Source organism: Hylobates moloch, unplaced genomic scaffold (genome assembly GCF_009828535.3).
Source record: "Hylobates moloch isolate HMO894 unplaced genomic scaffold, HMol_V3 SCAFFOLD_2, whole genome shotgun sequence".
Taxonomy (NCBI): Eukaryota; Metazoa; Chordata; class Mammalia; order Primates; family Hylobatidae; genus Hylobates; species Hylobates moloch.
The window spans coordinates 141,251,181-141,278,768 of record NW_026652277.1 but is presented as its reverse complement, the minus strand read 5'-3'; the positions used below and the strand labels follow the sequence as shown (position 1 = coordinate 141,278,768).

The window sequence follows — 27,588 nt, the reverse complement described above, 5'->3', positions numbered from 1 at the left end:
TAAGCCATCATATTCCCTGTGACCTGCACCTACACATTCTAGATCACTGGTTCCTGCCTTAAGTGATGACATTCCACCACAAAAGAAGTGAAAATGGCCTGCTCCTTCCTTAACTGATGACATTGTCTTGTGAAATTCCTTCTCCTGGCTCATCCTGGCTCAAAAGCTCCCCCACTGAGTACCTTGTGACCCCCACTCCTGCCTGCCAAAGAACAACCCCCCTTTTTCCTTTACCTACCCAAATCCTATAAAATGGCTCCACCCCTATCTCCCTTTGCTGACTCTCTTTTTGGACTCAGTCCACCTGCACCCAGGTGAAATAAACAGCTTTATTGCTCACACAAAGCCTGTTTTGTGGTCTCTTCACACGGACGTGCATGAAATCCATAACTCCTTATCTTAACCCAGACACATCTGTCTATTGATTCTGGGTTGTTACATAATAACCTAACTCTTACTTAACTTTTTCAACCAGCTGTCAATCAGAAAATCTTTGAATCTGCCTATGACCTGCCCCCAACTTCGAGTGGAACTGCCCCCCATTTCAAGTTGTCTCACTCTTCTGAACTGAACCAATGTATAGGGTACATGTATTGATTATTGATTTTGCCTGTAACTTTTGTCCCCCTAAAATGTGTAAAATCAAGCTGTAACCCATCCACCTTTGGCATATGTTCTTGGGACCTCTTGAGATGTGCCTTGGGCCTTGGTCACTTATATTTGGCTCAGAATAAATCCATTCATTTATGTTAGAGAGTTTGATTCATTTTGATTGGCTATCTACACATTTAATCTCTTCAATCTGGTTTTAGAAACCTCTCCCAGATGTTGCCACTTGGAAATTTAAAAGCTTTAATAACATCTGAAATTGTCTCCTTACAAAAAGTTTTCTCTGTTTAATGATTGGCATTATTTAGTGAATATATGCTTTCTTTCTGTCATTTTTTTCTAACCCACTAGTCTTTCCTCCACTGTTGTAGCCTTCATTGGACCAGAAAAACTTTGCAGTTCTTATGAGATTCTCTTGAACAGATATGTTTTTACTTCTAACACTAGCATACCTCTCATCTCAATGTTTTCTCATATCATGAAAATGTTTTCTTTGCTACTTCATTTATTTCTTGGATTAGAGGTCACTATGTACCGCATAACCTTCTATATGCAGAAATATTGAGATTATTTAACATGACGCTTTTTAAAGCTGATTTCCTGTAGCAACACTTCTAATATTTCTCATATTTAATAACTATTGGGGCCTTAACTGTGCAAAATGTGCTGTGCTAAGTGCTATGAAATGATAGATGACTTGATCCCTACCTAGTGCCTTGTTGAAGAACAAAGATCTATAAAACAAAGTCAGAATAATTTTGTTCACATCACTGTATTCATCAAAAATGCTATAGTATTACAAGTAAGAACAGTAGACTTCAGGTCAAAAGATTAAGGAAATATTGTCAAGGAGTTGACATCTGAGGTAAATCTTGGAAGAGGAGTTAGATTTAAACAGTGGGAATTTAATAAGATTTTTTTTAAAAAATAAATACAGATTCATCAGGAACTTTTGGCCACTTTAAATTAGTAAAATGCAATGGGCTTCACCTGTAATGTCTCAGGAATTCAATATCTCTGGCTTCAAAAAATGAATTCTAGCCAAGTGTGGCGGCTCTTCCTTGTAGTCTCAGATGCCTGGGAGGCTGTTGGGAAAGGATCACTTGAGGCTGGCGTTTGAGACCAGCCTAGGCAATACAGTGAGACCCTGTCTCTAGAAATAATAAAAAATTAAATTAAGAAATGAATTCTAGTTTTCAACCTAAAATAATTAAAAGTATCACAACCTAATAATTTAAAGAGAGTTTCTTCAAGTGCAAACTGTGAGGATGGACCACTTGGAAACACCAACTACAAAGGAATGGAGTCAGTATTCCAAAGTAGAGAGGTTGAGGCTTTGTTTATATAGACAGAGAAGAGCTCTTAACAGTTTTCCAACATTATTTATACAAAGTTGTTGCATAGTTACAGCTATTTGATTGGTGATAGGCAGGATTTCTTTTTGACAGGGTACATTTAATATATTTTTTATAAAGGGTATAATAATCATGGTTTTCTGTCATCTGTTCTAAGCAAACCAGGACAACAAAGAGGAAGTTAATCTATAACAATGTCATTAGAAGGCAAGAGGTTTTCCCCTGATGTCATTTAATTCTCTCTAGCCATTGCAGAGAACAAGAAAAATAGGCAGGTGAGTCAATCTATAATCTGAGAAGACAAGTTGTAACTCTAGGTAACTCAGATCACAGTCCCATCTTTCTCAAGGCTTAAAGTATTTTTGGGGGGTTCTAAATTTTAAATTTTAGCTTTTAAATTTTACTGATTTTACATAGTTATGCTCTCATCATTGCTTTTCACCTTTAAATTCAATTTACTCTTTGTAGAAAAACTAATATTCTGAATGGTGAGGACGTGCTAAATTGAAAATGTAAAGTCAAAGACCAATAATGAGCTCTGAAATGGACTGAAATGGTCAGTAACAAGTACCCTAAAAAAAGCCCGGGACCAGATAGATTCACAGCTGAATTCTATTATTAATTGATATACAAAGAAGAGCTGGTACCATTCCTTCTAAAATTGTGTATTAGTTCCTTTTCATACCACTATAAAGAACTACCTGAGACTGTGTAATTTATAAAGGAAAGAGGTTTAATTGACTCACAGTTCAGCATGGCTGGGGAGGCCTCAGGAAAGTTACAATCATGGCAGAAGGTGAAGGGAAAGTAAGGCACCTTCTTTTCAGGGTAGCAGGAAGGAGAAGTGCTGAGTGAGGGAGGGGGCAGAGCCCCTTATAAAACCATCAGGTCTTGTAACAACTCACTCATCACAAGAACAGCCTGGGGGAAACTGCCCCCATGATTCAATTAATTCCACCTGGTCTCTCCTTTGATACGTGGAGATTATAGGGATTACAATTTAAGATGAGATTTGGGTAGGGAAATTGAGCCTAACCACATCAGAGGCACTCCTCTCCAGCTCATTATATGAGGCCAGCATCATCCTCATACCAAAACTTGGCAGAGACACAACAACAAAAAAAGAAAATGTCATTCCAATGTTATTGATAAACATTGATGCAAAAATCCTCAACAAAATCTTGCAAACCAAATCCATCGGCACATCAAAAAGCTAATCGATCACTATCAAGTAGTCTTCATCCCTGTGATGCCAGGTTGGTTCAACATATGCAAATCAATAAATTTGATTCATCAAATAAATGGAACCAAAGACAAAAACCATATGATTATCTCAATAGATGAAGAAAAAGTTCTGATAAAATTCAACATTCCTTTATGTTAAAAACTCTTGATAAACTAGGTATTGAAGGAACATATCTCAAAATAATAAGAGCCATCTATGATAAACCCACAGCCAACGTCATACTGATGGGACAAAATCTGGAAGCATTGCCCTTGAAAACCAGCACAAGAAAAGGATGCCCTCTCTCACCACTCTTCTTCAACATAGTATTGGTAGTCCTGTCCAGGCAAGAGAAACAAATAACGGGCATACAAATAGGAAGATAGAAAGTCAAACTATTCCTATTTGCAGATGACATCATTCTATATCTAAAAATACCAATAGTCTTGGCTTGAAAGCTCCTTCAGCTGATAAACAACTTCAGCAAAATGTCAGAATACAAAGTAATGTACAAAAATCAGTAGCATTCCTATACACCAACAACAGCCAAGCTGACAGCCAAATCAGGAAGGCAATTCCATTCACAATTGCCACACACAAAAAAAACCCACCTAGGAGTACATGTAACCAGGGAGGTAAAAGATCTCTACAATGAGAATTACAGAACACTGCTCAAAGGAAACAGAGAAGGCAAAACAAACGGAAAAACATCCCATGCTCATGGATAAAAATAATCAATATCATTAAAATGGCCATACTGCCCAAGGCAATTTATAGATTCAATGCTATTTCTATCAAACTACCAATGACATTCTTCACAGAACTAGAAAAATGTTTTAAAATATGTATAAAACCAAAATGAGGGCCCAAATAGCCAAGACAATCCTAAGCAAAAAGGAAAAAGATGGAGGCATTACATTACTCAACTTCAAACCATACTACAGGGCTACAGTGAGCAAAAGAGCATGGAACTTGTACAAAAACAGTCACATAGACCAATGGAACAGAATATAGGGCCCAGAAATAAGGCCCCATACCTATGACCCTCTGATCTTTGACAAAACTGACAAAAACAAGCAATGGGGAAGTTATATGTAAACTCATGTCACATGACTCCCTATTCAATAAATGATGCTGGGATAACTGGCTAGCCATATGCAGAAGATTGAAACTGGATAACTTCCTTATACCTTATACAAAAATCAACTCAAGATGGATTAAAGACTTAAATGTAAAACCCAAAACTATAAAAACTCTGGAAGACAACCTAGGCAATACCATCCTGGACGTAGGAATGGGCAAAGATTTCATTACAAAATACCAAAAGCAATAGCAACAAAGGTAAAAATTGACAAATGAGATCTAATTAAACTTAAGAGCTTCTGCACAGCAAACGAAACTATCAACAGAATGAGCAGACAACATACAGAATGGAAGAAAATTTTTGCAAACTATGTATCTGACAAAGGTCTAATATCCAGCATCTATAAATAACTTAAATTTACAAGAGGACAACAAACAACTCCATTAAGAAGTAGGCAAAGGACATAAAAAGACACTTTTCAAAAGGAGATACACATGCAGCCAACAAGCACATGAAAAAAGCTCAATATCACTGATCTTTAGAGAAATGCAAATGAAAACTACAATGAGATACTATCTCACACCAGTCAGAATGGCTATCGTTAAAAAGTCAAAAAATAACAAATGTGAGGCCACAAAGAAAAGGGAACACGTATATACTATTGGTGGAAGTATAAATTAGTTCAACTATTGTGGAAAGCAGTATGGTGATTCCTCAAAGAACTAAAAACAAAACTCATTCAACCCAGCAATCCCATTACTGGGTCTATGCTTAGAGAAATAGACATTATTCTACCTTAAAGACACATGCATGCAAATGTTTGGCAGCATTATCAGAATAGCAAAGACATGAAATCAACCTGAATGCCCACCAATGACAGATTAAATAAAGAAAATGTGGTACATATACACCATGGAATACTATGCAGCCATAAAAAGAAAAAGATCATGTCTTTTGTGGGAACATGGATGGAGCCGCAGGCTATTATCTTTAGGAAACTAATGCAGGAACAGAAAACGAAATATCACATGTTCTCACTTATAAGTGGGAACTAAATGATGACAACTCATGAATGCAAAGAAGGGAACAACAGACACTGGGGCCTACTTGAGGGTGGAGGGTGGCAGGAGGGAAAGGAGCAGAAAAAAAATAATTGTTGGGTAACGAAGCTTAGTACTGGAGTGATGAAATAATCTGTACAACAAACCCCCGTGAAATGAAATCTGCCTTGACCTTGCAATTTCCAAGCCACCAGAACTGTAAGAAATAAATATTTCTTGTTGATAGCTACCTAGTTTATAGTATTTTGTCAAAGCAGCCTGAGCAAATGAAGACACTTGCTGTGATTTGCTAGCCTACTTCTCAACAGTGCTAATGTTCCTTCTTATTTTAACTCCTGTAAATTCACTTTCCCCCTACCTTATGAAGTTTGCATTTTCTTTTTTTTTTTTTTAACTTTTATTTTAAGTTTGGCGGTACATGTGCAGGTGAGTTATATGTAAACTGATGTCACATGTCTCCTGACACTTTTAATGAAAGCCCTAAATTGCCACCCACTCCATCCATTGTTCCATTAAGTGAATTTCTTTTTCTAGTGGTGGGACTAGAAATGGAACCAGCCCTTGTTTCCCAGACCTCCCTTTCCTGGCAGTAGACCTTCACTGCTGTGGTCTGAATGTTTATGTCTCTCCAAAATACACATTGAAATCCTCACTCCTAAGGTGATGGCATTAGGAGTTGGGGCCCCTGGAGAGTGATTAGGGCAGGAAGGTGGAGCCCATGAATGGAATTAATGGCCTTATAAAAGCAGCCTGGGAGAGACTCCTCACCTGTTCCACTTAATGGAACAGTGAGTGGAGTAGGTGGGTGGGAAGGAGTGCCGGATAATGTTAAAATAAATAAATAAATAAAATAAAAATAAAAATAAATTAAAAAAGAAAAAACATATATATATCAACCTCAGCAGACAGATTAAGTGGCAAAAACATCCTCTGAAATTGCATTATGATAATCATATCCCAAAAACCTGGGAGAAAAGGTGGCAATTTAGGGCTTTCATTAAAAGTGTCCAGAGACTAGTTTAGATTTTGTAAACACTAGAATTGGTAAAAAACATTTTAAGTTAAATAATGAATTTTACGTTTGAGCTTTATCTGCCCAAATGTCTTTCCACTCGAATTTCTACGAAGTTCTTATTTACATGCATATGTTTTGAACACAAACAATATAGCAAGGGTCACTCTTACATGTGATTGGGAATTATGTTCTTCATGTAATTTGGGAATAACACATATAATGCCATCAGTAGTGTATACTTCCTCTCTCTCATTTGCTCTACACATCTTGAAAGAGAGATACAGTGTAAGACTACTACACAAACCACAGCACAGGATGAAATGCAAAATTCATAATTAATGCTTTTATGTAATGACAATGCACTGTTTCATTTATACCATTCTAGAATGTAGGTGTCTTCCTTGAGCATCCTGAAAGAGATTGTATTGTCAGTGTCCCATAGGAAAAATAAACAATAATAATATGGAAGTGCACTTGGCAGTTTCTTCATCTGATCGATAAGGCATCATGAGGTTAAGTGACTTCTATCAGGAGGCTTATGGCTTATTCTCCTGTGTGTAACCTGACTCTAGAGCCAGTCTTTAGATCCATTATATAAGCAACCCCTCCTTTTACTCTATAGGAAAGAGTCACATGGCCGTCAAGTGAGATCCCTACTTCTTTGGAGGCTGATTCTGTCTGGCAATCAAAATTTTGTATGAAATCAAAATGAATAGAATTAAAAAGCAGGCCTGGAAAGTGCTTTACATATCCTAGCTGCTCTGCTCCAATTCTGAGATACCAACTTTCAAGAAGCATAGCCCATGTCAAATTGCTCAGTAATATTTACCTCTCATTTTTTCTGCCATATCAATAACTAGCTCTTGTCATCTTTAAAGTGCTTCTCAAACATTAAATAATCTCAGATTACACACTCTGTTCTTTGCATTTATCTTGACCAGCTGTCAGAGAAGGCAATTTATTCCCTCTCAATTTTATTCCTCTTGGCTCTGTGGGGCTTCCGCAGTAAATCTGAATGGAAATTGAAAGGTACAACTTAATGTGTTTCATAACAAGGGCAACACATAATTTTCTTTAAGAAGGATGACCTTCAGATTACTTTCCAATTGCTTATAGCTTTGCGGTTGTGTACTCAGAACATATTTTCATTATCTTTGAGTCATGATTAATTCTTAAGTGGAAATTTTGAGGGTGTGAAGGTTAAAAAAAGGACAATGAAAAACATAACTTAGTATTAATTTGTCATTTTCCTCTATTAAAAATTGTACCATAATTGGATTGGAAGGATCATTAAGTGAATAAAAATTTAGAATTCATATTATGTCAGTTGTTTAAAAAACATAAAATTCATTTTTAACTCAGAGCTTGCATTTCTGAATACTTATACTTTCTCAATTTTTTGATCAAAGAAAGGAAAATGTGTATATATATATATGTATATATAAATTCATGTTCTGTTTTAAATGTTTTGCCTTTTAAAAATGTGACCGGGATTCAACTAATTTGTATCAAATATCAGTAAAATTACTCCGTGAGTTTCAGTATACAAAGCAGGTATGTGTAATACTGTTTACAGAAATAGTCTCTAATATACAACTCAATAAAGTGAATCTGAAGTGCAAAAGCAATTCTTGTGTTCTCCGCTTAGCGGTAGTAGGAAGGCTTCCAGGGGTTAAAAAACTGCAGATTACAATACATCAACTTTCAGGTGGGCCAGTCCTAAACACTCACAATTGGTTTACTTTGCTGCAAATCATTATTCCAAAGGTTTGATTCACTTGTAGCCCCACTGGGCTCTTAAATTTCACTTCAAAGCACTCCTATCATTCATCCATTTTCAGAACTACCATTAGGAGTGATGTGAATGTGGCACAATAATCAATGAGAAGATATTATATGAGTCCCTTTAAAATTTTCCTTCTTGAGTACCACCTCAAGTGCAGTTTGTAAAATCTGGGTTGTAGAGGTTTTCTTTTTTCATCTTGCTATCATTTTCACTAAATTGAGTTCATGAACTTCGGATATGTATTCCACAGTTTTTTTTCAGAAAAGAGATTTGTTGTCACTATTGTTAATTTCTACCTAAAGCCATTTAAACATCTTAATTAAATTATTTTTCTCCGATGTTCCTTATCAGCTTTTGAATTTTTTGAAAATATGGGGCTAAATTTATCACTGTTATCTAAAAAATAACTAAAAAACTAATTTTGTTTGATTACTACCACCTATTAGTATGTACCCTTGACTGCATTTGATTTTCGTTCCTGATTAGTCATAGAATTTCATGTTATTTATCTCATTTTTGTAAAGAGAAGGATAGTATCATTTTATGACTAAAGAAACCAGAAGAGTACGACTTTATTAACTACAGTACTTAATTTTGCTGGCAGTGTTATTTCTTTCTCCAGTACTTAAAAATTATCTTATAAACTGGACTTATACTACAAGCATCCTGTGTACATAACTGTTTGAAGGGTTCAAATATTGTTTTTCTAATTTAAATAATTCAGTTATAGTGATAATGTTTGTACCGTGATGAAAAGACTCTGTTTGCCATAGATCATCATTCTTAATTTTGCTAATGGGACAAAACAGCTTCTACTTGTATGGATAAATTATACTGTATGTTCCTCTTTGCCTGTATTACAAGCAGTCAATTAATTGATTGGAAAGGATACCAAGGAAGTCAGAGAATCCTTTTTTGATTCCCTGAAAATATCATAGCCTAATGTATGTGCTTATTAAATGGAAACAAATGCCTGCATTTATTGAAGAGTTGGTGCTTCCACCTTTGTTTCCGAGGTTAATCCTGCCTTTCTAGCCTTTTCTTAGAGTGATATTTGTAGTTGTAGTCAGAGTCATAGTTGTGCTGGTAGCAATGAAGGTGATGATGTAATAAATGAAAATAGTGGTGATGATAATGATTATGATATAGTTCAGTAGCTGTTGTATGGTCATTTATTAAATGACTACCATTTACCGGGAAATGTGTCAAACAATTTGCATGAGTTATTTCTCCACCATCACACACCTGCAAATTGAGTCTTACCAGTCTCATTAATCAGATATAGATGCTTCTCACTCAGAGATGTAGTGTAATAGTGACCTTCTAGCCATTTGGGTAATGCAGAGAGAAGCCAGGAGTTAATTCCAATCTCTTATCTGTAAAGCCCAAAGCATAACTTTTTTGCTTGACTGTTTCCATGAAAAAGCTGGACATACTTGAAAGGAAGAGTCGTGATGGTAGACCAAGAGACTAATGGAAAGAAGCACTTTAATTCCACCCTGTCTTCAAACAGCACAAAGGCTAAAATCTTTTCATTGTTATTGGACACATTCTAAGAGAAACTACAGCTACTCTTTCCGGTTGGGTAAAATTTACTTTGTGAAAAATGTTAAAGAAATTTGAAAATTTGGCCAGGTGCGGTGGCTCACGCTTGTAATCCCAGCACTTTGGGAGGCCGAGGCAGGCGGATCACGAGGTCAGGAGATCGAGACCATGGTGAAACCTCGTCTCTACTAAAAAATACAGAAAATTAGCCGGGCGTGGTGGCGGGCGCCTGTAGTCCCAGCTACTCGGAGAGGCTGAGGCAGGAGAATGGCGTGAACCCGGGAGGCGGAGCTTGCAGTGAGCCGAGATTGCGCCACTGCACTCCAGCGTGGGCGACAGAGCGAGACTCTGTCTCAAAAAAAAAAACGAAATTTGAAAATTTAGATTTTCTTATGTATCCATCACATAGAGATGTTGCAATTTGGAGATAAATAGTAAAATTGAAACAATGTAATCATGTATTTTATATTGAATCAAAGTTTTCTTTCTTGGCATGTAATTCTTAAATTATTATAGACAATGTGGTCTATATTTTAATACACAAAAATATGTTTTTTAACTTTGCTTTTGGCAAAAATATTTGGATTGGTAGAATTTTGTTTTCCCTTAAGTATTCAACTACTTACTTCACATCTGTATAATTTGGGATTTAAAGTGCTATGAACATGACTTTAATTTTCTGGTAGGTCTGCAATTGTTCTTAAATGTAACATGAAATAGTTGTTTCAGATGATCGCTCAGTTACTCGTAGATTTAACTTTCTATGAGTCAAGTGTAGCCCAGATAATCAGACATGTCTTCTCTCCATCCAGGAGGCTTTCTAGCCATATAGTAGCATCAATTTTATAGAAGAAGAATGAGTTACAACATTGTTAGATGTACGTTCTGTATATTAAAATAGCATTAAAAGAAAAGGTAAAGAGTCACCAAAGAAAAGCAACATAAAGGTTAAAGTGTTATTATCTTACATATGTGTGTATGTATGCAATTTTATAAACCACCAAAAGGAGGTTTACAGAAAAATGGAGGAAAAACCCACAAGAAAAGAAATACCAAGGAAAAATAAACATACAAACAGCTCATTTCTAGTAATCAAATAATTGCAGATAAAACTCAAATCTTCTCTTATGTCATTGCAAAAATTTTAAACATCACTGATAGTATTGTCAAAGATAAAGTAACACAACTACTGGCATACACAATTTTTAAAAGATACTAACTTTCAGATACGTGCATGTATTCTCAAAGCTATAAAAGTGATTATGCTATTTGTCCCAAGAATTCTATATTTAGGACTTTCTCCTAAAGAAATAAATAACAATATGTGCTGAGAAAATTTCTGCCCTATCCCAAGGTAGAAAGCTTTTTGATTAAATTATGCACAGCCATAAAATTACAGGTCATGAAGCCACTTAAATGGTATTTTGAGAAATACAGAATGGCAATAAAACACACTTCTGGTATATTACCTAGTAAAAAAAGTAAAAGACAATGTGCTAATGACTTGTCAAAACCAGATAAATCATATTTATATATTTACATGTATGTACAGAAATATAGGTGCAAAATATTAACAGTGGTTATTTCTGGGTGGTGAGATTAAAAACTATCTATCTACCTATCTATTTATTTTATTTTTATATTTTTTGAATTTTCTCTCATGAACATGTGGACTCTTAAAATCAGGAATAAAAGAGGTACTGGATATAGTAAGACTTTCTAACATCATTCTCTTAGATCTTCTGTGCCCCTACAAACAAACAAACAAACAAAACATGAATGACCTCATTAGATGACCTCACTAGATGAGTCAATTATGCAATTAAGTTAAAATATTCAGAAGAAGTTTTATCCATTTGAACCATTTTATCACTTGTGTTGATTCTCCCTCAGAGGACTTGGGAGGTGAGAAACACTGATTATATGAGCACCCGAGTTTTAGGGTGAACAGTAAATGCTAAGGAAAATATAATGTGCTGGTGGACAGGGAGGCTTTGTCCTGCCACTAAGGAGTTGTGTCTGCTCTAGAAAGTGGTATAAACAGGTTCAACACTCATAGTCAGTGCCTCTTATCATCAATATTTACCGTGAATTTCTAAATTATATTTTCCTTTCTGAATGTTTGATTAGGAAATGTATCTACAACCACAACTGTGATAGACAGCAAAAATGGATCTGTGCCTAAATCCCCTGGAAAAGTGCTGAAGAGGACAGTCACAGAAGACATAGTGACAACATTCAGCTCCCCTGCAGCCTGGCTTCTGGTCATTGCCCTGATAATCACGTGGTCAGCTGTTGCCGTCGTTATGTTTGATTTAGTGGATTACAAAAACTTTTCAGGTAAGTTCCATGAAATTTGGCTTTAAAATTAAAATTAATTCAAATGGAAAGAAACAGTGTCCCCTCCAGTTCTTGTTTGGTTTCTCTTTCATCTTAGTGTGAGGAAGAAACACCCCACAAATATGCTTAAGGATCACTGAAATCTGTTTCTTCTCTTTTTCCTCCTATTCTCTTTCTTTGTCTGTGGTACTTATTGATTTCCAATGAAATTGATATCCTTATTTGCAAGAGCTGAACAAAGCCTGAATGTTGCCGTTCATAAAGATAATAGTTAAAAAGCTTGGGTGAAGATTTCTTTGGAACTGGTACTTTATCAAGCATTAATAAGGAATAATCTGTAGGTTTTACACTTTACACTTGGCAATATAAAACCAAACCAATCGAAAAACTTTTGGACAAATGGAAAATATTTTAAAGTATTTTTAAGTCCTGCTGTCATCTGGTCCTAAGCATCCTTGCCAGACAAACTCTTTGCTTCTCCCACCAGCCATCCAATTTCGAGTTCCTGAAAATAAAGAGAGTTTTTCACAAAATTACATGTAATTGTTCATTTTTTGTTCAATGATATTTTACATATTTTAAACTGTATTTATCTGATTTGACGTATGACACCCTCTATTGACTGTGAGCTCCTTAAGGAAAGGAATTAGCCAAGTGCTCAGTAAATGTTAAATGACTAGATGAGTGAATTTATTCTTACCGCTTTTTTACCATAAGCAAAACGTTTCATTAATCTTTTAATGTGTTCTCTCATATGTACTCTCCCCTCCCCTTTTTTCTTCCTCCAACAGGAGTAGAATCAGTAGGACCCAGACACTATAAATACTATTAATTGCATTCTACATATTCAGGGTTCTCCTATTTCTCATTACGGAATTTTACTCATTCAGCAATTACTTATCAAATGTTTATTCTTTGTGTCAGGAAATGGCTATGCCACAGATGTCAAGAAGAAATACAATATAAAATTATGAAAATATAGAACTCTGTTATTTGGGTTTATTGGCATAAAGGTATAATATAGTTTGGATATGTGTTCCCTCTAATATCATGATGAATTATAATCCCCAGTGTTGGACATGGGCCTAGCAGGAGGTGACTGGATCATAGGGATGCATTTTTTAGTGAATGGTTTGGTACTGTCCCCTTGGTGCTGTCCTCACAATAGTGAGTTCTCATGAGATCTGGTTGTTTAAGTGTGTGGCACCTCCCCCCTCCACTCTCTCCCTCTTGCTTCTTCTCTGGCCATATGACATGCCTGCTCCTCTCTCCTCCTTCTACCATTATTGCAAGCTTCTTGAAGCCCTCCCAGAATCCAAGAAGACTCCAGCATCATGCTTCCTGTATAGGCTGCATAACTGTGAGCCAATTAAACCTATTTTGTTTATAAATTACCCAGTCTTAAGTATTTATTTATAGCAATGCAAGAACAGCTTAATACAGAAAATTGGCACCAGTAGTGGGGTATTGCTATAAAGATACCGGAAAATGTGGAAGCAACTTTGGAACTGGATAATGGGCACAAGTTCAAAGAGTTTGGATTGCTCAGAAGAAGATAGGAAGAGGAAGGAAAGATTGAAACTTCTTAGTGACTGGTTAGATGGTTGAGACCAAAATGCTGATAGTGATAAGAACAGTGAAGTCCAAGCTGATGAGGTCTCAGATGGAAATGAGGAATGTATTGGAGACTGGATCAAAGGTGATGCATGTTATGCCTTAGCAAAGATCTTGGCTGCATTCTTTTCATGGCCTAGGGATCTGTAAAGGTATGGACCTGAGAGTAATGACCTAGGGTATCTGCTGAAAGAAATATCTAAGCAGCAAAACATTCAAGCTGTAGCCTGGCTGCCTCTACCAACCTATTCAAAGATGTGGGAACAAAAAAGTGACTAAAGGTGGAACTTATCTTTAAAGGGGATGCAGAGTATAAAAATTTGGAAAATTTGCAGCCTAGCCATGTGGCAAAGAAAGAAATAGCTTTTTTGAGAGAGGAATTCAAGCAGGCTGTGGAGAAACCACTTGCTAGAGAAATTTGCATAACTAAAAAGAAGCTACGTGCTGATAGCCAAGAAAATGGGAAAAAGGTCTTGAAGGCATTTCAGAGACCTTTGCAGCAGTCTTTCCCATCATAGGGCCAGATGTCTAGGAGGTAAGAAGGGTTTCCTGGGTCAGGCTCAGGGCCCCACTGCCCTGGCCAGCCTCAGAAGAGTGCTGCCTACATTTTGGCTGCTCTGGGTCCAGCTGTGGCTTAAAAGGCCACAGGTGCAGATCAGGCTCCCACTCCAGAGGGCACAAGCTATAAGACTTGGTGGCTTTCATGTGATGTTAAGCCTGCAGCCATGCAGAGTGCAAGAGTTAAAGAGGCTTGGCAACCTCCACCTAGATTTCAGAGAATGTATGGGAAATTCTGGGTGCCCAGGCAGAAGCTTGTTGCAGTGGCAGAGCCCAAACAGAGAATCTCTACTAGGGCAGTGCAGTGGGGAAATGTGTGTTTGGAGGACTCACCCACACAGATTCCTCACTGGGGCATTGCTTAGTGGAGCTGTGGGAAGGAGGCCACTTTCCTCCAGACCCCAGAATGATAGATCCACTGACAGCTTACACCCTGCACCTAGAAAAGCTTCAGGCACTCAACAATGGGTGAACGCAGCCTCCAGGGCTGAACCCTGCAAAGCCACAACGGTAGAGCTGCCCAATTCCTTGGGACCCCACCCCTCATATCAGTGTTCCCAGGTTATGGGACATGGAGTGAAAGATTATTTTGGAACCTTAAGATTTAACGACTGCCCTGTGGGGTTTTCAACATACATGGGGCCTTAGCTCCTTTCCTTTGGCTGATTTCTCCCTTTTGGAACAGTAATGTTTACCCAATGCCTATACCCTTATTGTATCTTGGAAGTAAATAACTTGTTTTTATTTTACAGTCTCATAGGTGGAAGGAATTTATTTCCAGATGAGACTGTGGACTTTGGACTTTGGAGTTAATGCTAGAATGAGTTAAGGCTTTGGGAGACTATTGGTCGGGGATGATTGTATTTTGCAGTGAGAGAAGAAAATGAGATTTGAGGGGCCAGAGATAAAATAATATAGTTTGGATATGTGTCCCATATAATCTCATGTCAAATTGTAATCCCCAGTGTTGGACGTGGGGCCTCTTGGAAGATTATTGTTTAATCGAGATGGATTTTTGAAGAACGGTTTGGCCAATTCCCTTGGTGCTTTCCTCACAATAGTGAATGAGATCTTGTGAGATATGATTTTTTAAGTGTGTGGCACCTCCCCTGCCCCCTACTCTCTTTCTTGCTCCTCCTCTAGCCATCCATCCATGTGACCTGCCTGCTACCCCTTCCCTTCAATTTCCACCATGATTGTAAGCCCCCTGAAGCCTTACCAGAAGCTGAGTATATGCCAGCACCATGCTTCTGTACAGACTGCAGAAGTGTGAGCCAAATGAACTTCTTTTCTTTATAAATTACCCAGTTTCAGGTATTTCTTTATAGCAACACCAGAACAACCTAATACAAGGTGTGATTGAGTTGAGTCTGCCAGCATACCATTGGTAGCTGGACTAAAGTGAGCATCATCTAACAAGTAAAGTCCCATGATATCAAGGAAAGCAAAAGGGCTATTTATCCAGAGTCATAAATGTCTAATCTAAATAGGCAATACATAGTTTATTGTGTAATAGAGGCTCTTAAAATACACACAGTTGTAATGTCTATAATGTAAATTGTGACCAAGAGTTTTAAGTAAAAGACACTTGGTTACCTTACTCTACAAAATTTCATTTCCCTTGAGCATTGACTGAAGTGTTTCCCTAACAGATGAAATGCCAGTAACATAGGCATTGCCCATGGAACTTAATTGCAGTGCTCCAATGGAAGCTCTACTGTGAACTATAAGTATGCCTTATATTTAAGTAATCTAATCTAAAAATCTAATTATAGGTAGCTGTGCATTTTATAAAATAAGAACAAATTCCTTTCAATGATAATTTCTGTAGTACACTTGTACATTGTTAACTTTACAAATATTTGATTTATATGCAATTCTTGAAATATGTGTATTATAAAAATGAAAGAACTATATAAATTATGGCTTCAATAACAGTTTCAAAATGTAAATTATACTCACACATTTAATGTTAATTTTGATAGACACAATTCAAACTTTTGCTAGGGATTAGTATTATCATGATGAATATTTTGTACTATGTGATAATCTTTGAAATATGTAATTGTTAGTATTCACAAGGCTAGTGGTAAAAGAAATAAGCTGGAAATGATTTGGAAGGCCAGAAAGTCAGGGCAGCTGTCAGTTACTCTCTGGAAGTTTAGAAAAGTAGGTAAAGTTTGCTCTTCTGGGCAACCTTTACAATTCCTTATTTTCAGAATTCTGTCTGATTTATGCATATATTTGCTACTAGTGGGGGACATGCAGAAGTGGCTTTTATTTGTGTTTCATTTAGATGATTTGGGTTCATTGTTCAGTGCTATGAACCTACAAGCTAACATGACTAGGAACTTATCTTTTCTTATCTGTGAAATGGGTATAACATCTTGCTTTCTATTCTGCAAAATTTTTGACCTTGATTCTTCTTATCAAATGAGACAAATTTTAAAGCACCAAATAAACAGACTGGAAAAGATATTTCACCTACACCACACTTCTTACTTAATGTAACATCCAAATAATATTCAAACAATACTATGCATATCTGTCAATATTTGACACAATAGCTGAAAGCTACTCTGAATTACATAGAATAAGGGTTTATTATATCATTTATGAATTCATGGTAGCTGATTAATCTATGTAAGGCTGTTGCAATGCATCTGGTGTTGAGTGCAAAGTAGTCAGGGTGGAAATTGGGAAGGGAAGATGGATAGAATGAGAGGGACTTGGGGCAAACTGAAACTGACAAGAACAAACTGAAAGACTTGTTTGTCTCTCACCACCGCAAATTACAATTATGCGGATGAGCTGCAGGATAAATTGACGCCTGTCCCCCACGGAACTGCACGCACACCTGGCCAGATTTGGAGATGCTGAAGGAGCCAGTCCAGTGTGCGCTGGAGATGTGGCGGCTGTTGCCACACAACAAGGGCAGCTAGACTCTGTGGGATCATGAGCATGAGCTGCAAAAGCACCTGCCCTACACCAACCTTCAGACAATAAATAATGGCTTCATTATTGCCACATTTGTGCCTTCCAAAACTTGCAAAAATGTCTTGTTTCCAACTGTTACCTGAAAACATACATATAAGGGAATTCTGGGAAGATAGTTCCAGCTTAGTGCTTTGACAGTGTACAAAGTCTTCATATAGGACAACAATATCATCTAACAGCTGAAATAGGATACTTGTGAGAGTGAAATGGAGAGCAATTAAGATTTACCTCAGGACATCAGACACAAACCAATGTGTATGATCTCTCTGTTATCCACATTGACTTTAGTTCTTTCCTCAAAGAAGAATGATTTTGGAAACCCTAAGTGGGGGGTGGGAGGACAGAGAAACATTGCTCTCTTAGTAATTGAGGCTAGGGACTTACAAAGGCTGCTGGAGATCTTCCCCTCAAGCTTCTGCACACTCAGCCAGAAAGACCTCCCTCTCAGAAAATGAAGGGGTGCCTTGATTATGTATTCTGATCTTTTAGGGCCAGAATTTGTAGGCTTTGGTTGAAATTTCTTATAAATTTCTTTTGCTTTATTTATGAAGTGACAACTTTCTCTCTAAACAATTAGAAGTGCAAACAAACAGGATTTATAAAGAAATGACTACAAACTAAGGCATTAGTGGATGTTGATGATTTTCCTCTAGGTGAGAATGTACAGCAATAGGGTGTGGTAACTCTTTTCTTTCCTAAGAACAAGGATCATCATTCATTAGCATCCTCATCCATAAGAGGAAAACATCATTACATGGTTGTACCAGCGTGTCTCAAAGCACACTTGGTAATTTTTGAAAGCATTCCACAAAATATACTTATTTCAAACCAATTTTGTAAGAATTAAATACAATAATCTATGTAAAACATACGTGCCTGGCACATAGGAGAGACTCATTAAATGTAACTTGAATTTGAATCTTATTACCAGGAAGTAAGATCCATAATCTGAGAAGAGAGCCAGCAAGGACATAATGGTAGGAAGCATCAATTTCTTATGAAAAGTCTTGCAGACATCTCCTGATGTGCCTTTTAAATAGATTTTCTAATGAGGTGTGCCATTTATCTACTGCTCTTGGAAATTAATTTTCCTGACTTTTTTTCTTTTCTTGGCACTTAGCCCAGTTAAGCAGGTGCACTGTTTATCAGGCTATGAGTTTAGCAGAGTAAAATCGTTTAGGGAAGGCCCAAAGTCAGTCAGAAAGTACAAATTTAACATTTAATTTTACACACATACACACACACACACATACACGGATATGTTATTACTTTTTAGGAAACATGGAAGACTAAAACACTAAATGCAACATTTAGGACTCTATCAACTCTCATGTGTACTGAGTTTTCAAGAAGCACATTTTGTGTGTTTCTTACTCTGATTCAAGTAATATCTCAAATTCCATATTTTTTGCTCACTACCCCAGGCCTATTTGGTCCTCTTGGTCATTACACCTAAAAAGATGCATTTTACTACCCAACTTTAGTCTGTCTATGAGTACCTGAAGGAAGCAAAGAGTTCTATAATTCAATATTTCCCAGACTCTAACAAAAAGTGTATAGATTCTTCACGAAATGAGGAAAAAGATAAAGAAAAAAGTTTTCATTTTTAAGAAGTGTTCTTAATTCTTAGATTATATTGTTCCTACATTTTTAGTCTTAAAATTCTCTTTTGAAATTGTGGTAAAACCGGATATTGTTTTTATTGTTGTTTTAATAAAGGCAAGAGCCTGAGGTGGGAGAATCACTTGAGCCCAGCAGGCGGATGTTGTGCTGAGTTGAGATTGCGCCACTGCACTCCAGCCTGGGTGACAGAGTGAGACCCTATCTTAAAGCAAAAACAAAAACAAAAACAAACAAACAAAAAAATAAAGCTTCCAAAATTAACCTCGACTTCATTAAACAAATGTGTACTAAATAATTAGTCAGAATATGTTAACTGCTGTATTATCTCTTCTCCACTGATCTGTTAAATTTATAATATAGTGATCCCAGTAAATCATCCAACTGGAGTAGTATAATATTTTGACTTTTAAGCTACCAGAAAATTATTTCTGTTGAATCGTAGCTTGGAAACAAATCTATGGAAATCTTTAAACCTACAAAAACCATGTGTTCCCATTTCTTATTATATGCATAGATTCAAATCTTGTTTATATTTAACATGGGCTTTTTTTAAGAAGAGAAAAGCAAATTCAATAGTCACACCTTTTATACATATTTATTAATAAAAGTATAATATGTGCCCTAATTTTCATCTGGATACTTGACAGGGGTAAAAGAAGCCAGAAGTAGTTTTTTATTTTGCTTTGAACTATAAAGTGCCCATTATTTGACACAGGTCTAGCTCCAGTTAGCTGGAAATATTCCAGGTTTAAACATCAGTCGCACAATTTTGCTGGTAAAAAATTGGTTGATTGAGGTCATATTGAGTAAGAGAGGTGAAATATACATCTATTTGCATTCAGTAATGTTCCTTTTGCCTCAAGAAGTAACAGTTGAGTATCAGTAAACTTAGTTTTACACTGCCATAAACTATTATATACTGAAATAACCACATAATTGTAACTAGGGATGTTTGTGTTTAATTTCATTAGGTCCCACACAAGTGCACATTTCTAAACTACTGAAGTAAGTTAATAGTAAAGATGAGTGTGGAAAAATTTCAATTGAGAAGTTTTTTAAAGCAGAGGGAAAATGCCCATGCCTCAGATATTGAAAAGCAAGGATTGGAGCTACAATATGACTATTCAAATGTAGATTAGCAAAGTGACAGTCATTTCCTTCTGCAGTCAATAAAACAATTAGCTCACCAAAAGTGCTTTTAAATCAGGATCCTAGTTTTTCCTTTGGTTTAAAAGCATCTAAATATCCAACAATACTTGCAGATGCAAGTATTTTATTTTTTCAAAATTGCAAATCAAATGGATTTTATCTTTTAGAATCCAATGTACTTCAGGAGTTTTGCATCCTACCCTTTATTTTATTTTATTTTTTGCATGTGTCTCACTCTCTTAGTCTCTTTTGGCTGATATAACAAAATACCACAAACTGGATAGCTTATAAACACACATTATTTCTCACAATTCTGGAGGCTGGGAAACTCCAGATCAAGTTGCCAGCAGTTTTGGTATCCGTGAGAACCTACTTTCCAGCTCATAGGCTTCTTGCTGTGTTCTCACATCATGGAAGGGGTGAGCTCTCTTAGGCCTCTTTTATAAGGGCACTAATTCTGTTTGTGAGGGCTCTGCCCTCAGGACCTAATTGCCTCCAAAAGCCACAACTCCAAATACTATCTTTCACATTTCGCTCGCGTCCGTGTGAAGAGACCACCAAACATGCTTTGTGTGAGCAACAAGGCTGTTTATTTCACCTGAGTACAGGCAGGCTGAGTCTGAAAAGAGAGTCAGTGAAGGGAGATAGGGGTGCAGCCATTTTATAAGATTCAGGTAGGTAAAGGAAAATTACAGTCAAAGGGGGGTTGTTCTCTGGTGGGCAGGGGCAGGGGTCACAAAGTGCTCAGTGGGGGCTTTTGAGCCAGGATGAGCCAAGAGAAGGAATTTCAGAAGGTAATGTCATCAGTTAAGGCAGGGACCACCATTTTCACTTCTTTTGTGGTGGAATGTCATCAGTTAAGGCAGGAACTAGCCATCTGGATGTGTACATGCAGGTCACAGGGGATATGATGGCTTAGCTTGAGCTCAGAGGCCTGACATTCCTGTCTTCTTATATTAATAAGAAAAATAAAACAACATAGCAGTAAAGTGTTGGGGCGACGAAAATTTTTTGGGGGTGGTATGGAGAGATAATGAGCGATGTTTCGCAGGGCTGCTTCTAGAGGGACTAGGGGCAGCGTGGGAACCTAGAGTGGGAGAGATTAAGCTGAAGGAAGATTTCGTTGTAAGGGGTGATATTGTGGGGTTGTTAGAAGAAACATTTGTCATTTAGTATTGGTGATGGCCTGGATACAGTTCTGTATGAATTGAAAAACTAAACAGAATAAGAGAAGGAGAAAAACAGGTATTAAAGGACTAAGAATTGGGAGGACCCAGGACATCCAATTAGAGAGTGCTCAAGGGGGTTGAGTGTAATTGCTTGCTTGGTTGGTGAGTTTTTAGGCTCTATCCAAGTTTTTGGGGTGCAGTTCAAGTTGGGCTGGTGTCTGGAATGAGACTGGGGCCTAATAAAAAGGAGTGTCCATGCAGGAGCTCAAATGGGCTGTACCCTGTAGCATTCCGAGGACAGGCCCGAATTCTGAGAAGGGCAAGTGGTAAAAGCATTGCCCAGTCCTTTTTAAGTTGGTGGCTGAGCTTGGTGAAGTGTGTTTTTAAAAGACCATTAGTCTGTTCTACCTTTCCTGAAGATTGAGGATTGTAAGGGATATAAAGGTTTCACTGAATACCAAGAGCCTGAAAAACTGCTTGGGTGAATTGACTAATAAAGACTGGTCCACTATCGGACTGTATAGAGGTGGGAAGGCCAAACCAAGGAATTATGTCTCACAGAAGGGAAGAAATGACCACGGTGGTCTTCTCAGACCCTGTGGGAAAGGCCTCTACCCATCCAGTGAAAGTGTCTACCCAGACCAAGAGGTATTTTAGTTTCCTGACTCGGGGCATGTGAGTAAAGTCAATTTGCCAGTCCTGGGCAGGGGCAAATCCCTGAGCTTGATGTGTAGGGAAGGGAGGGAGCCTGAACAATCCCTGAGGAGTAGTAGAATAGCAGATGGAACACTGAGAAGTGATTTCCTTGAGGATAGATTTCCACAATGGAAAGGAAATGAGATGTTCTAAAAGGCGGACTAGAGGCTTGTAACCTACATGGAAGAGGTTATGAAATGACGACAGAATAGAATGGGCCTGTGAGGCTGGAAGGGGATATTTTCTCTGGTCTAAGAACCATTTGCCTTGTGTGGGAAGAGACTGATAGGTGGAAGTTTCAGTGGGGGAGTGGGTGGGAGTGGCCAGATGAGCAGGAGAAAAGCTGCCCTGCAGGATAGAAGTTGGAAAGCTAGCTGCTTTTTTAGTTACCTTATCAGCATAAGCATTGTCCTGAGCGATGGGATCTGATGCCTTTTGATGGCCTTTGCAGTGAAGGACTCCAGCTTCCTTTGGAAGTAAAGCGGCTTTGAGAAGTGTTTTTATTAAAGAGGCATTAATGATGGAGAACCCTTGCATAGTGAGGAAATTTCTTTCGCCTATAAAACAGCATGGTGGTGCAGGATATGGAAGATATATTTAGAGTCAGTATAAATATTGACCTGTAGTCCCTTTGCAAGAGTGAAGGCCCGAGTTAAGGCAATGAGTTTGGCTTACTGAGAGGTAGTTGAGGGGGGCAGAAAGTATATGCATCAGGTGTGAGGAAGAAAATAGATTTTGGAAGTTACGAGAACTATAGAGTGAGTTGAGCATAGTTTGTGATTTTGAGGGCCTCTAAAAGTATTAAAGCAGCGGCAGCAGCCACACGCAGACATGAGGGCTAGGCTAAAACAGTAAGGTCAAGTTGTTTGGACAGAAAGGCTACAGGGCGCAGTCCTGGCTCTTGTTTAAGAATTCTGACTTGACTGAAGTAATGGGGGCTGTCTGTGAAGCCTTGTGGCAGTACAGCCCTGGTAATTTGCTGAGCCTGATGGGTGTCAGGGTCAGTCCAAGTGAAAGCAAAGAGAGGCTGGGATGACGGGTGCAAAGGAATAGTAAAGAAAGCATGTTTGAGATCCAGAACAGAAGAATGAGTTGTGGAGGGAGGTACTGAGGATAGGAGAGTATAAGGGTTTGGCACCACAGGGTGGATAGGCAAAACAATTTGGTTGATAAGGTGTAGATCCTCAACTAACCTGTAAGACTTGTCTGGTTTTAGGACAGGTAAAATGGGGGAATTATAAGGGGAGTTTATAGGCTTTAAAAGACCATGCTGTAGCAGGCTAGTGATAACAGGCTTTTATCCTTTTAAAGCATGCTGTGGGATGGGATATTGGCATTGAGCGGGGTAAGGGTGATTAGGTTTTAATGGGATGGTAAGGGGTAAATGATCGGTCACCAAGGAGGGAGTAGAAGTGTCCTATACTTGTGGTTCAAGGCAGGGAGATACAAGGGGAAGACGCAAAGGAGGCTTTGGGTTGGGAAGAAGGGCAGCAATGAGATGTGGCTGTAGTCCAGGAATAGTCAGGGAAGCAGATACTTTGGTTAAAATGTCTCGGCCTAATAAAGGAACTAGGTAGGTGGGGATAACTAAGAAAGAGTGCATAAAAGAATGTTGTCCAAGTTGGCACCACAGTTGGGGAGTTTTAAGAGATTTAGAAGCCTGGCCATCAATCCCCACAACAGTTATGGAGGCAAGGGAAACAAGCCCTTGAAAAAAGGTAATGTGGAGTGGGTAGCCTTCATATTGATTAAGAAGGGGATGGACTTACCCTCCACTGTGAGAGTTACCCAAAGCATCTGTGATGGTCCAGGAGGCTTTTGATGCAATCAGGCAGTGTCAGTCTTCAGCTGCTAAGCCAAGAAGATCTGGGAAGGAGTCAGTCAGAGATCCATGGGCCAGAGTTCCAGGGGTTCTGGGAGTGGCTGCCAGGCAAGTCCAATTTCCAGTGGGGTCCCGCACAGATGGGACATGGCTTAGGAGGAATCCTGGGCTGCGGGAATTCATTGGGCCAGTGGCCAGATTTCCAGCACTTATAGCAAGCTCCTGGGGCAGGAGGTTCCGGAGGAACCCCTGGCAGCTGCAGTTCAGGCATCTGGAGTTCTTGTGTGCTGGTGATGTGGCTGGGGTTTGTCTCACAGTGGAGGCAAGGAATTGCAACTCAGAAATACATTGCTACTTGGCTGCCTCTACTCTATTGTTGTACACCTTGAAGGCAAGGTTAATTAAGTCCTGTTGTGGGGTTTGAGGGCTGGAATTTAATTTTTGGAGTTTTATTTAATGTCGGGAGTGGATTGGGTAATAAAATGTATATTGAGAATAAGATGGCCTTTTGACCTTTTAGGGTTTAGGGCTGTAAAGCATCTCAGGGTTGCTGCCAAACAAGCCATGAACTGGGCTGGGTTTTTCATATTTGATGAAAAAGAGTGTAAATGCTAACTGATTTGGGATAAAGAAAAAGGAGCATTAACCTTGACTATGCATTTAGCTCCAGCCACCTTTTTAAGAGGAAATTGCTGGGCAGGTGGGGGAGGGCTAGTCACGGAATGCAACTGTAAGCCGGACCTGGTGTGAGGAGGGGAGGTGATAAAGGATTATAGGGTGGGGGAGTGGAAGCTGAGGAAGAATTGAGACCCAGGTCAGCCTGACGATGAGCAGCCTGGGGAGGAGGGGAGAGGTCATTGTGTCTGTAGAAAAGGAAGATTGGAAAGAGGAAAGACTCAGAGACACTTGAGGTTGGGACTGAGGGGACAGGTGGGAGGGAAAGAAGGAAGATTTGGGATGAGTTGCATTGGGAACAGAGACTAGGGTGGGACCGATGTGTAAAAGAATGCCTGGACGTCAGGCACCTCAGACCGTTTGCCCATTTTACAACAAGAATTATTTAGGTCTTGTAGGATGGAAAAGTCAAAAGTGCTGTTTTCTAGCTATTTGGAACCACTGTCCAGTTTGTATTGGGGTCAAGTGGCATTACAGAAGAAAATAAGGAATTCAGGTTTTAGATCAGGTGTGAGTTGAAGAAGTTTTAAGTCTTTGAGAATACAGGCTAAGGGAGAAGAGGGAGGAATGGAGGCCGGAAGTTTGTCCATAGTGAAGGAGGTAAGTCCAGAGAAAAGAGAGGGTAGAGACACAGAGAGAAGGGGTGGGGGGTGCTTGCCCCCCTGGAAAGTGGAGAAGGGGTAGAGACAGGGAGGGAAGGGGTTGGGGAGTGCTTGCCCCCCAGAAAAGTGGTACTTGCTGCTAAGGGTGAAGGATCAAGGCAGGCATCCCTGCGTGGTCAGACACTTCTGAAACATGGGTGAATAATCAGGCAGGTGTGCCTGCATGATTAAACACCAAGGGAAGACTGTCTTCCCAAGTCCATGACTGGCTCCAGAGTTTTGGGTTCGTGGATAAAATGCGTCTCCTTTGTCTCTACCAGAAAAGGAAAGGGACTGAAATTAAGAGAACGGAGAGATTGAAGTGTAGCACCAAGATCGAAAGGAGAAAGAGGTTGAAGGATAGTGAGAGAGGTTGGAGAAGAGAGTAGAAAGAGGCTGCTTACCTGATTTAAAATTTGTGAGATGTTCCTTGGGCTGGTTAGTCTGAGGACCAGAGGTCATAGGTGGATCTTTGTCATGGAGCAAAGAGTAGGAGGACAGAGGATTGATCTCCCAAGGGAGGTCCCCCAATCTGAGTCACGGCACCAAATTTCACATCTCACTGACGTCTGTGTGAAGAGACCACCAAACAGGCTTTGTGTGAGCAACAATGCTGTTTATTTCACCTGGGTGCAGGCAGGCTGAGTCTGAAAAGAGAGTCAGTGAAGGGAGATAGGGGTGCAGCCATTTTATAAGATTTGGGTAGGTAAAGGAAAATTACAGTCAAAGGGGGGTTATTCTCTGGCAGGCAGGAGTGGGGGTCACAAGGTGCTCAGTGGGGGAGCTTTTGAGCCAGAATGAGCCAGGAGAAGGAATTTCACAAGGTAATATCATCAGTTAAGGCAAGGACCTGCCATTTTCACTTCTTTTGTGGTGGAATATCATCGGTTAAGGCGGGAACTGGCCATCTGGATGTGTACATGCAGGTCACAGGGGATATGATGGCTTAGCTTGGGCTCAGAGGCCTGACACCATCACTTTGGGATTTGGATGTCAACATATGGATTTTGTGGGGGCATAGACATTTAGACCATAGAACTCACTAGAGGAGAGGGACAGACTGGTCATTTTAGTCTAATATTGGTATTATCCAGAAGTCATAAGGAGAGAGAGTGAGTGAGATTTAGAGACAGAGCGAGACAGAAAAGAAGAAGAAGAGGAAGAAGAAGAAGAGGAAGAAGAATAGGAGGAAGAGGAAGAAGGAGAAGGGGGAGGAGAAGGAAGAGAAAGAGGAGGAAATAGAGAAAGACTGAACAGGAAAAAAGAACAGGAAAAAATTATATTGCAATTAGAATTTTTGTAAAACCAATCCTCCAAGTGAGGTTAATATTAGAAGAACCATAGGAATTTTATTAACCCAACATTTAATGTCATCATGCTTTGAGGAGTGTTCATTGAGATAAAGATAAGAGACTCCAGGGAATTTCAACCTATGTATATGGTCTCTATGTTAAAAATCTCATTGAATGTAAATCTATTCAGACACTTAGTTTTGAAGTTAAATCACTTATATAATTTTGATTTATTGTTCAAGTGATTGTATACAACTATTTAAATATTCTATTTATAAAATAGAACATTTATTCCTAAGTATGGCAATAGCAAAGTATTCACTCATTTGTAAAGTAAGGCATTTAAATATATGAAAATGAGGTTTCCTCATACTCTTCTCTTTACAAAAGCATCTGAAAGGTGTTCTATAGAAGCATCTCAAAATTTACTTCACAATCTGATTACTCAGTCTGAAATCTAATTATTCAATATTTGTATATCTTGCTAAATCATAAAGTGTTAGATAAAAATTTATTTTAATCTACATATTTAGTTTCAAGAAAATTTTACGGCATAGCTTTTATTCCACATTTCTGTCCATGTGAGGATCCTTGAAATACTCTTATATATTGTAAACAAAATTATCAAGTGCAAAGATTATAGTACAGTAGCTGAATTCAATTTTCATTGGCCTCCACCTCTGCATTTCATTATTATTTTTACCTTTGTTCCTCTCAAATTGCTATCAGTTAGCCAGTTCTTCCCCTATTATTCTTTTAGTATAAATAATTTTAAAGGGTCAATATAAGTGAATATAGAAAACAGGATCTCAAAAAATGAGCCTCTCAAAATGCTTCTGTGTGGAAAATCTATTTTTAAAACATGGTTTCAGGACTATAAATTATTACTATTTTGGTTGCAACAAAAGTGGCTTATCAGATGCCAAAATATCAAGTGTTGCTTCTGGAACTGAAGCAATGTATACAAATATAGCCATCCTTCCTGCGTTTTTCAAGAAAAAATAATAAGAAAATGTGTAATTCCAGTACCATACACTTAGAAACGTCCACTGGCAGGATATAAACTCATCTTAGGGTTTAAATACAGAGGAATAAAGGTGTTGCAATAAACATTTTTTGAATTCTTGACTTCCTTGGATGTTTTACTTATGTCTCTAATTTTGTCTTTACTTTCAATTTGAAATAAAACAGAAAATAAGAAAGCAATAAATTCATGGGAGAAAAAAAGGCATTTGGCTCTAAGAGGTTGAAACCTTTTCCACTGTGATGACAAAATTAAAAATGGCCGTTCTAACATCATTGAAGTCAACCAAACATACCCAGGACAAGTGG

The 27,588-nt window shown here is 38.3% G+C and overlaps 1 protein-coding gene across 3 annotated transcripts in view; it reads left to right on the top strand.

Moving 5' to 3' along the window:
- TRDN (triadin) overlaps positions 1 to 27,588 on the top strand; it is a 284,355-nt gene that overhangs the window by 54,126 nt on the left and 202,641 nt on the right. For all 3 annotated transcript variants that reach the window (XM_058430587.1, XM_032158166.2, XM_032158175.2), the window contains exon 2: positions 11,811 to 12,020. In XM_058430587.1, coding sequence (XP_058286570.1) covers positions 11,811 to 12,020 — 210 coding nt within the window. The remainder of the gene's footprint in view (positions 1 to 11,810; positions 12,021 to 27,588) is intronic.